Source organism: Callorhinus ursinus, unplaced genomic scaffold (genome assembly GCF_003265705.2).
Source record: "Callorhinus ursinus isolate GAN/ISIS: 27379988/994484 unplaced genomic scaffold, GSC_fseal_2.0 scaffold37, whole genome shotgun sequence".
Taxonomy (NCBI): domain Eukaryota; kingdom Metazoa; phylum Chordata; class Mammalia; order Carnivora; family Otariidae; genus Callorhinus; species Callorhinus ursinus.
This window is the reverse complement of record NW_027397099.1, coordinates 2,388,957-2,400,573: the sequence shown is the minus strand read 5'-3', so window position 1 is coordinate 2,400,573 and position 11,617 is coordinate 2,388,957. Positions and strand designations below refer to the sequence as shown.

At 37.1% G+C, this 11,617-nt stretch overlaps 1 protein-coding gene across 1 annotated transcript; it reads right to left on the bottom strand.

The window, feature by feature from the left end:
- Positions 1-4,267: 4,267 nt before the first annotated feature.
- LOC112836979 (securin-like) lies at positions 4,268-4,946 on the bottom strand. The gene has a single exon (XM_025889029.2). It carries the CDS (start codon positions 4,924-4,926, stop codon positions 4,321-4,323), a length of 606 nt encoding a protein of 201 aa, XP_025744814.1. The 5' UTR covers positions 4,927-4,946; the 3' UTR covers positions 4,268-4,320.
- Positions 4,947-11,617: the final 6,671 nt, after the last annotated feature.

Sequence of the window (11,617 nt, the reverse complement as noted above, 5' to 3'; positions counted from 1 at the left end):
TTCAGCTATGTCTATTTAATTAGTCAACTACTGAGTTCTTTATTTTTGAAATTATATTTTTAATTTCCAAGAATTTTCTTCTCCTATTTTTCCTTTAGTATGATATCTTGTCTTATTTAACAAACATAATAGCTTATCAGATCTACTTGAGGAAAATATAATAGTTTCTCAGATCTTTTGGGGGTATTAATTACCATTTATATAAAGGTCCTTTCTGGTTTTCTCCAATAACTGTTTCCTCCAGGATTAGTTGTACTCTTTATGTATTTGGGATTTTCTCCTTTATTTTATTGATTTCTTTAAGTAGCTAAAGTTTTGTTTTTTTTTCATTGTCCATGCATCATTATGAATCAGGAACATGGTTGCCTCTGTAGTTGTATATGTTTGACCAATAGGTCTCACCAATGAGAAGGAAGACTGATTTCCAGTACCATGTAATGACTGTAGGTTTTAACTGACAAACTAGGAGCAGGTAGGCTGATTGGGGACTCCAGAACTGGTAAAAGCCAGGAAGCCTTTCCTGTGAAGGTAGAACTGTCCTTTTTGTTTCTCCTGTCCAGGTCTTGCTTCATGGTACAGAGAGACTCAGTCTCTGCTCTGCCTCTCTTAGACCCAGTGTTTCCAAAGAACCATCCCTGAGCAGATCAATTACTTTCTTCAGAGAGCAATCTCAGGTTCTGACCAAAGAACAAGTTTCTTCTAACAAATGCTTAATTTACACAGAGAAAAGAGAAAGGGACCCACTAGGCTCAGAATGCTGTTCTTTTTTTCTTTTTTAAGATTTTATTTATTTATTTGAGAGAGAAACAGACAGAGATAGCAACAGAGATCATGAGTGGGGAGAAGAGGGAGAAGCACACTCCCTGGGAGCCCAACGCAGGGCTTGATCCCAGGACCCCGGGATCATGACCTGAGCCGAAGGCAGACACTTAACCAACTGAGCCACCCAGGTGCCCCAAGAATGCTGTTCTTTAGTAAATTGTCCAGGTCCTGCTATTTGTAATTGTTCAAAAATGCCCCAGTGATCTCTGGATTTTTTTTTAACCTAACTACTGATAAATTTTTCTACCTATGTATATACATATGTGTGTGTGTGGGTATATATACATGTGTGTGTGTGTGTGTGTGTGTGTGTGTATAGTCTATAACTATTAACTTTTTGTACCTTTTTATTGTAGACTAAAACACACAGGGGTTCCTGGCTCGCTTAGTCAGAAGAGCATGTAACTTTTGATCTTGGGGTTGTGAGTTTGAGACCCATATTAGGTGTAGAGATTACTAAAAAAAAAAAAAAAACCACACAAACACGAAAACTGCATGGAACAAGCATATAACTAACTGAATTATTATAAGGTGAACACCCTTATAACCACCATCTAGATCAAGAAATCATACTTTTCCATCCACCCAGATGTCCCTCCATGTTCCCCATCACAATCATAGCCTCCTTCCTCTACTGTGATATTAGATATTTATATTTCTTCATGTGTTCATTGCCCAAATATACACCTCTAGACACTATAGTTTAGTCTTCTCCATATTTTTTTTACCTTGATATGTCACTGAAGTCTCTATAGTTTTCCCTTCCATCTCTCTCCTTTTCTTACAATTTATTTGTTGAAGAACCCAGGCTATTTGACTCATAAAGTTTCTTCTTAGTCTGGATTTTGCTGATTGCAGACTCATGGTGCAGTTCAGTGGATTCCTCTATTCTTTGTATTTTCCACAACTTGGCAGCTAGATCCAGAGGCTGACATCTGGAGGTTCAAACCCTTTAACAAGAAATTGTAGTCTTCCATCAGTAGACACATAATGGCTGTTTTGTTTTTAAATATTAAAAGCCATTAATGCTCAGTTACTAAATCCCTTAATCAATTGAGCATTAAAAAATTGTGGTATTTTCTATTTTGTTTTCATATTTTAACTAGAACAATTTTAAAAAGAGATGTTCCCCCTCACCTATTATTTGACTACCTAGTGAGCCAGTTCATAGGAAAGAGGCAAAATAAATACTTGATACTTTCTGTTATTTACCTTGTTGTCAGGCTAATGAATTAGTGCCATTACCCTCAGAAAATGACCAATTGACTGTTTTTAAATATATATATAATTATTAATTCACAGATTTAAATATATTTCATAGGTTTCAATTTATTGCAATTCTTGCAATTACTGAAGCTCAATATATACCATCTTTGCTTGTGGGACAAAATCTCTTCAAGTTGGTCTAAATGTTTTGACATGATCCAAGTAGTCTTTGATAGCTTCTGCACTATCTAGTATGTTATTTCAGCTCATCTTTCATATTTTCTGCCACAGACCTAGAATCAATCATTTTTCTAAGAAACTCTGGGTTATTAAAAACATGTAAAATGGTATATCAAGATCACAATGATAAAAAAATTAAAATTAAAAAAAGATCACAATGTGGGCACTAAGAGATTCTTTTTTTAATGTTATGTTAATCACCATACATTACATCATTAGTTTTTCATGTAGTGTTCCATGATTAATTATTTGCGTATAACACCCAGTGCTCCATGCAGAACATGCCCTCTTTAATACCCATCACCAGGCTAACCTATCCCCCTCCCCTCTAGAACCCTCAGTATGTTTTTCAGAGTCCATCATCTCTCATGGTTTATCACCCCCTCCAATTTCCCCCCTTCATTCTTCTCCTCCTGCTATCTTCTTCTTCTTTTTTTTTTAACATATAATGTATTATTTGTTTCAGAGGTACAGATCTATGATTCAACAGTCTTGCACAATTCACAGCGCTCACCATAGCACATACCCTCCCTGATGTCTATCACCCAGCTGCCCCATCCCTCCCACCCCCCACCACTCTAGCAACCCTCAGTTTGTTTCCTCAGATTAAGAATTCCTCATATCAGTGAGGTCATATGATACATGTCTTTCTCTGATTGACTTATTTCACTCTGCATAAACCCTCCAGTTCCATCCACGTCGTTGCAAATGGCAAGATCTCATTCTTTTTGATGGCTGCATAAGATTCCATTGTGTGTGTGTGTGTGTATATATATATATATATATATACACACACACCACATCTTCTTTATCCATTCATCTGTCGATGGACGTCTTGGCTCTTTCCACAGTTTGGCTATTGTGGACATGGCTGCTATAAACATCGGGGTGCACGTACCCCTTCAGATCCCTACATTTGTATCTTTGGGGTAAATATCCAGTAGTGCAATTGCTGGATTGTATGGTAGCTCTATTTTCAACTTTTTGAGGAACCTCCATACTGTTTTCCAGAGTGGCTGTACCAGCTTGCATTCCCACCAACACTGTAGGAGAGTTCCCCTTTCTCCGCATCCCCGCCAACATCTGTCATTTCCTGACTTGTTAATTTTAGCCATTCTGACTGGCATGAGGTGATATTTCACTGAGGTTTTGATTTGGATTTCCCTCATGCCGAGCGATGTTGAGCACTTTTTCATGTGTCTGTTGGCCATTTGGATGTCTTCTTTGGAAAAATGTCTGTTCATGTCTTCAGCCCATTTCTTGATTGGATCATTTATTCTTTGGGTGTTGAGTTTAAGAAGTTCTTTATAGATTTTGAATACTAGCCCTTTATCTGATATGTCATTTGCAAATATCTTCTCCCATTCTGTCAGTTGTCTTTTGGTTTTGTTCACTGTTTCTTTTGCTGTGCTAAAGCTTTTTATCTTGATGAGATCCCAATGGTTCATTTTTACCCTTGCTTCCCTTGCCTTTGGCGATGTTTCTAGGAAGAAGTTGCTGCGGCTGATGTTGAAGAGGTTGCTACCTGTGTTCTTCTTTAGGATTTAGATGGACTCCTGTCTCACATTTAGATCTTTCAACCATTAGGTCTTTATATTTTTGTGTGTGGTGTAAGGAAATGGTCCAGTTTTACTCTTCTGCATGTGGCTGTTCAATTTTCCCAACACCATTTGTTGAAGAGACTGTCTTTTTTCCATTGGACATTCTTTCCTGCTTTGTCGAAGATGAGTTAACCATAGAGTTGAGGGTCCATTTCTGGGCTCTCGATTCTGTTCCATTGATCTATGTGTCTGTTTTTGTGCCAGTACCATACTGTCTTGATGATGACAGCTTTGTAATAGAGCTTGAAGTCCAGAATTGTGATGCTGCCAGCTTTGCTTTTCTTTTTCAACATTCCTCTGGCTATTCAGGGTCTTTTCTGGTTCCATACAAATTTTAGGATTATTTGTTCCATTTCTTTGAAAAAAGTGGATGGTATTTTTTTTTTTTGTCTGTTAAGGAATTGCTTTATTAATACAAAACATACACACAAACTACTGAGTGCTAAGAAATTTAAATATCTAAGTCATAGCAAATAGGTGGCAATTCAACATCCAGGGTCGACAGAATGCTTGGAGACTGCAACAGATTCGACTCCCATGGTGGAGAGGGCATCTTCAGAGGTGAAGGGGGGCCCAGGTGCAACAGCTTCTCGAGTTCCGTCTCCTCATCAAGGATCATGAGAGGCACTCCACTCAAGGGGAGGCGTGCAATCTGGTGCTCTTCAGGCAGGTCAAAACTCTCAAAATCTAAAGGATTGAAGGGAAATAATTTTTCTATTTCTGGATAGGTGTCATCCGAGGCAGGAACAGAGCTTTTTGCTTTGATAGTCTTCTCAGTCACCTTTTTGGCAGAGAAGGTCGGCTGCTTCTGTTTGAGAGATCCATTAGTCTTTACTGAGTTTTCTGTGGCTCTGTTGACAGTTCCCAAAGACTTTCTGGCAACTTTAGGTAAGACTGCTTGAGCATCAAACATTTTGCCTACATGTGGTGTTGAAACCTGAGATCTCCCATCTAAAGCTTTGACTAGAGGCCTAGACCCCGGCTTTAGCCCGTCCTTGGGAGCCACACGGGTGCCTGGTTCTCCATTTCCCTTATCAACAAAAATCAGGGTAGCCATTCTGGACTAGCGTCCACCCACGTTGGAATCAACAGCCAAATTCCAGTGGATGGTATTTTGATAGAGATTGCATTGAATGTGTAGATTCCTCTAGGTGGCATTGACATCTTCACAATATTTGTTCTTCCAGTGCATGACCATGGAACGTTTTTCCATTTCTTTGTGTCTTCCTCAATTTCTTTCATGAGTATTTTATAGTTTTCTGAGTACAGATTCTTTGCTTCTTTGGTTAGATTTATTCCTAGGTATCTTATGGTTTTGGGTGCAATTATAAATGGAATCGACTCCTTAATTTCTCTTTCTTCTGTCTTGTTGTTGGTGTATAGGAATGCCACTGATTTCTGTGCACTGATTTTATATCCTGCCAATTTACTGAATTCCTGTATGAGTTCTAGCAGTTTTGGGGTGGAGTCTTTTGGATTTTCCACATAAAGTATCATGTCATCTGCAAAGAGTGAGAGTTTGACTTCTTCTTTGCTGATTTGGATGCCTTTTGTTTCTTTTTGTTGTCTGATTGCTGTGGCTAGGACTTCTAATACTATGTTGAATAGCAGTGGTGGTAGTGGACATCCCTGCCATGTTCCTGACCTTAGGGGAAAGCTCTCAGTTCTTCCCCATTGAGAATGATATTCGCTGTGGGTTTTTCATAGATGGCTTTTATGATATTGAGGTATGTCCCCTCTATCCCTATACTCTGAAGAGTTTTGATCAAGAAAGGATGCTGTACTTTGTCAAATGCTTTTTCTGCATCTATTGAGAGGATCATATGGTTCTTGTTCTTTCTTTTATTAATGTCTTGTATCACATCGATTGATTTGCAGATGTTGAACCAACCTTGCAGCCCAGGGATAAATCCCACTTGGTCGTGGTGAATAATCCTTTTAATGTACTGTTGGATCCTATTGGCTAGTATTTTGGTGAGAATTTTTGCATCCATGTTCATCAAGGATATTGGTCTATAATTCTCCTTTCTGATGGGGTCTTTATCTGGTTTTGGGATCAAGGTAATGGTGGCCTCATAAAACGAGTTTGCAAGTTTTCCTTCCATTTCTATTTTTTTGGACCAGTTTCAGAAGAATAGGTATTAATTCTTCTTTAAATGTTTGGTAGAATTCCCCTGGGAAGCCATCTGGCCCTGGGCTTTTGTTTGTTGGGAGATTTTTGACGACTGCTTCAATTTCCTTAGTGGTTATAGGTCTGTTCAGGTTTTCTATTTCTTCCTGGTTCAGTTTTGGTAGTTGATACATCTCTAGGAATGCATCCATATCTTCCAGATTATCTAATTTGTTGGCATATAGTTGCTCATAATATGTTCTTATAATTGTTTGTATTTCTTTGGTGTTGATTGTGATCTCTCCTCTTTCATTCATGATTTTGTTGATTTGGGTCCTTTCTCTTTTCTTTTTGATAAGTCTGGCCAGGGGTTTATCAATCATATTTATTCTTTCAAAGAACCAGCTCCTAGTTTCGTTGGTCTGTTCTAATGTTCTTTTGGTTTCTATTTCATTGATTTCTGCTCTGATCTTTATGATTTCTCTTCTCCTGCTGGGTTTAGGCTTTATTTGCTGTTCTTGCTCTAGCTCCTTTAGGTGTAGGGTTAGGTTGTGTATTTGAGACCTTTCTTGTTTCTTGAGAAAGGCTTGTATTGCTATATACTTTCCTCTTAGGGCTGCCTTTGCTGCATCCCAAAGATTTTGAACAGTTGTGTTTTCATTTTCATTGGTTTCCATGAATTTTTAAAATTCTTCTTTAATTTCCTGGTTGACCCATTCATTCTTTAGTAGGATGTTCTTTAGCCTCCATGTATTTGAGTTATTTCCGACTTTCCTCTTGTGATTGAGTTCTAGTTTCAAAGCATTGTGGTCTGAAAATATGCAGGGAATGATCCCAGTCTTTTGGTACCAGTTGAGACCTGATTTGTGACCTAGGATGTGATCAATTCTGGAGAATGTTCCATGGGCACTAGAGAAGAATGTGTATTTTATTGCTTTGGGATGGAATGTTCTGAATATGTCTGTGAAGTCCATTTGGTCCAGTGTGTCATTTAAAGTCTTTATTTCCTTGTTGATCTTTTGCTTAGATGATCTGTCCATTTCAGTGAGGGGGGTGTGAAAGTCCCCCACTATTATTGTATTTTTTCAATGTGTTTCTTTGCTTTTGTTATTAATTGCCTTATATAATTGGTTGCTCCCATGTTTGGGGCATAGATATTTACAATTGTTAGATCTTTTTGTTGGATAGACCCTTTAAGTATGATATAGTGTCGGCACTAAGGGATTTTTAATGCTACTGAATTGGTCATTATTTCTAGGCCTTTTCAGTGGATTAAACTAGGAAATATAAATATGTATATGTTTTGTGTATGCATATATATGTGTGTGAAAATAAGCATATATTTTTATCTTTATATGTATGTATATTTAACTACATATATATATATATTATTTTATTATACATATATAGCCTATATTTACTTTATAGAGAGATGAAATACCTCATAAATTCATGTTGAGATCTCCAATTCCAATTCAGGACTATCAGGTTAATTTATATATTCTTTATTAAACCTACATCTTTTTTTCTTACAGACCATAATTTCTGGTTCTCAAGGACATATGGGATGATAGAATTAGAATAGCCATAATTACTCATTTACTTTATCCCATATTTCATATATGAGTTTCAAAATTATCCTAATACTAACATCATTATTTCTTTTTTAATTTAAATTAAATTAATTAACATATAATATATTATTGGTTTTAGAAGTACAGGTCTGTGATTCATCAGTCTTATATAATACACAGTGCTCATTACATCACATGCCCTCCTTAATGTCCATTACCCAGTTACCCCATCCCTACACCTCCCACCCCTCCAGCAACCTTCAGTTTGTTTCCTATGATTGAGAGTCTCTTCTGGTTTGTCTCCCTCTCTGGTTTTGTCTTGTTTTATTTTTTCCTCTCTTCTCCTACGATCCTCTGTTTTGTTTCTTAAATTCCACATGTCAGTGAGATCATATAGTAATTGTCTTTCTCTGATTGACTTACTTCTCTTAGCATAATACCCTCTACTTCCATCCATGTCATCACAATGGCAAGATTTCAGTTTTTGATGGCTGACTAGTATTCCATTGTGTATGTATATATATATATATATATATACACCACATCTTGATCCATTTATCTGTTGATGGACATCTAGACTCTTTCCATAGTTTGGCTATTGTGGCAATTGCTGCTATAAACATCAGGGTGCAGTTGCCCATTCAGGTCACTACATTTGTATCCTTTGGATAAATACCTAGTAGTGCAGTTACTGGGTCATAGAGTAGCTCCATTTTCAACTTCTTGAGGAACCTCCATACTGTTTTCCAGAGTGGCTGTACTAGCTTACATTCCCACCAACAGTGTAAGAGAGTTCCCCTTTCTCCACATCTTTGCCAACATCTGTTGTTTTCTGAGCTGTTAATTTTAGCCATTCTGACTGGTGTGAGGTGGTATCTCATTGTAGATTTGATTTGGATTTCCATGATGCCAAGTGATGTTGAGCATTTTCTCATGTGTCTATTAGCCATTTGTATGTCTTCTTTGGAGAAATGTCTGTTCATGTCTTCTGCCCATTTCTTGACTGGAATTTTTGTTTTTTGGGTGTTGAGTTTGATAAGTTCTTTATAGATTTTGGATACTAGCCCTTTATCTGGTATGTCATTTGCAAATATCTTCTCCCATTCTGCAGGTTGCCTTTTAGTTTTGTTGGTTGTTTCCTTTGCTGTGCAAAAGCTTTTTATCCTGATGAAGTCCCAATAGCTCATTTTTGCTTTTGTTTCCCTTGCCTCTGGAGATGTGTCTAACAAGAGGTTGCTGCAGCCAAGGTCAAAGAGGCTGTTGCCTGTGTTCTCCTCTAGGATTTTGATGGATTCCTGTCTCACATTTAGGTCTTTCATCCATTTTGAGATTATTTTTGTGCATGATGTAAGAAAATAGTCCAGTTTCATTCATCTGCGTGTGGCTGTCTCATTTTTCCAACACCATTCATTGAAGAGACTGTCTTTTCCATTGGATATTCTTTCCTGCTTTGTTGAAGATTATTTGACCATAGAGTTGAGGGTCCATTTCTGGGTTCTCTATTCTGTTCCATTGATCTATGTGTCTATTTTGGGATCAAGGTAATACTGGCCTCATAGAAAGAATTTGGAAGTTTTCCTTCCATTTCTATTTTTTTGAAATAGCTTCAGAAGAATAAGTATTAAATCTTCTTTAAATGTTTGGTAGAATTTTCCTGGGAGGCCATCTGTCCCTGGACTCTTGTTTGTTGGGAGATTTTTTATTATTGATTCAATTTCTTTGCTTATTATGGGTCTGTTCAGCTTTTCTATGTCTTCCTGTTTCAGTGTGGTAATTTATATGTTTCTAGGAATTTATCCATTTCTTCCAGATTGCCTAATTTGTTGGCATATAATTACTCAAAATATTCTCTTAAAATTGTTTGTACTTCTTCAGTGTTGGTTGTGATCTCTCCTCTTTCATTCATGATTTTATTTATTTGGGTACTTTCTCTTTTCTTTTTGATAAGTCTGGCCAGGGGTTTATCAATCTTATTAATTCTTTCAAAGAACCAGCTCCTAGTTTCCTTGATCCATTCTACTGTTTTGTTTTGATTTCTATATCATTGATTTCTCTCTAATCTTTATTATTTCTCCTCTCCTGCTGGATTTAGGCTTTATTTGTTGTTCTTTTTCCAGCTCCTTTAGGCTGTGTATTTGAGACTTTTCTTGTTTCTTGAGAAAGGCCTGTATTGCTATATACTTCCTTCTTAGGACTGCCTTTGCTGCATTCCAAAGGTTCTGAACTGTTGTGTTTTCATTTTTATTTGCTTCCATATGTTTTTCAAATTCTTTAATTTCCTGGTTGACTTTCCCTTGCTATTGCTTGTACCTGTGCCAAAATATTTGTAAGTAGCTGCTTAAGTAAGCCCTCTTTAAATTCTTATTCTGAGTATAACAGATGTTTCTTGCTGAGACCTTGATTGATATACTCAGGTATTATCTAAACTTAATTCTTAAGTTTCCACCTGGTCCCTCTATTTCAACCAGAACAGCCTGATTGGTATATCTAACCCAACTTATATTACTCTGTCTTTCTAGAATGCTTTCATACTTTTCTCTTCTAGTCCAGGTTCATCAATACTTTAAGATCCAGTTCAGGAGTCAACTCCTCCTCATTAACTAATTCCAAAGCAAAATTACTAATCTCTCCATATGTTACTGTAAGCACCTGAGTGTATCATCACTAGACACGTATATCTTTAGTTGTTCTGTATATGGTTGGATGAGTATTTTTAGTTGTTCTTGTCAGTGAGAGTATAAACTCAGAGAAGGTCAAAGAGTCTACCTTTCACTTTTAGATTTATTAATTCATTAAAGAGTTTTTGTTCTTCAGGGATAGAGCAGTGAATACAACAGGCAAAAATCCCTGCCCTCTTGGAGCTTATACTTTAAGGAGGTAAACAAAAAAAAGATATAATGAAAAATTAGTAAAAATATTAGTATGTTAGATAATGATAAGTGCTAAGGAGAAGAAATAAATCAAGGACTAATAGGAAACTTTGGTAGAGAAATATTGAAATTTTAGGTAGGGTGGTCAGGGAAGATGTCACTTAGAAGTTGATTAAATGGAAGACACCTATTTAGATAGAGGAAGAGCATTCCAGGCACAGGATACAGTAAATACAAAGATTCTGAGGCAGGATCATTCTATTCATCAAACAGAAGGAGGTCGGGTGACTGGAGTGGGAGAACCACAGAGGGAATAGTACAAGCTGAGGTCAGAAAGGCACCAAGTCCTAGTGGTATTCACATAACAGTTTTTCATCAAATTCAAGCATTTTATTATTTTTATTTTATTTATTTTTTAAAAGATTTTATTTATTCATTTGACAGAGAGAGAGAGCACAAGCAGCCAGAGCAGCAAGAAGAGGGAGAGGGAGAAGCAGGCTCCCTGCTGAGCAGAGAGCCCGATGTGGGCTTTGATCTCAGGACCCTGGGATCATGACCTAAGCCAAAAGCATATGCTTAACTGACAGCCACCCAGGCACCCCAAAATTCAAGCATTTTAGAATTAGAAGGAAAAATGGTTTGAAAGAACCATCAGATGACAAAAATGAAAGTAATGCAAAAAAAAAAAAAAATCCCAGAAGATATTGCCAACAATCAGAGAACTCCTTTCCCTCCTTTAAGGCTGCCTGTATTTCAAGCACCTGTCCCTCTTTCTGTCTTCTTTCTCTACCAGTGTTGGAAGTGAAAGCATACCAGAGTATGGATTATCAGTATACACCTCATGATTTTTTTTTGAAATAACAGTTTCAATCAAAATAGAATACTCAAAGGAAGAATACCATCAGCCCAACAGAAAATTAGGAAAAGTGTATGACCAGAAAGTTCACAGAAAAAAAATTTTGGCTAAAAGAACAGCAAGTACAAAGCTCAAAGACAGGGCTGTGCTTGGCATATTTAAGAAACAGAAAGGAGGTTGGTGTGGCTGAAGTGCAGTAAGGGGAAGAGCAGTGGAAACTGAGTTCAGAGAGGTAGCTGGGGACTATATAATGTGGGGCCAATTAGAACCATGCAGGCCATGTATGGACTTATATTTTATTCCAAGAGTAATGAATCATTAGAGGATTTGAACATAGA

Bases quoted from the DNA above. Each gene is read 5' to 3' on its own strand.
- LOC112836979 (XM_025889029.2), bottom strand. From the start codon at position 4,926: ATGGCTACCCTGATTTTTGTTGATAAGGGAAATGGAGAACCAGGCACC.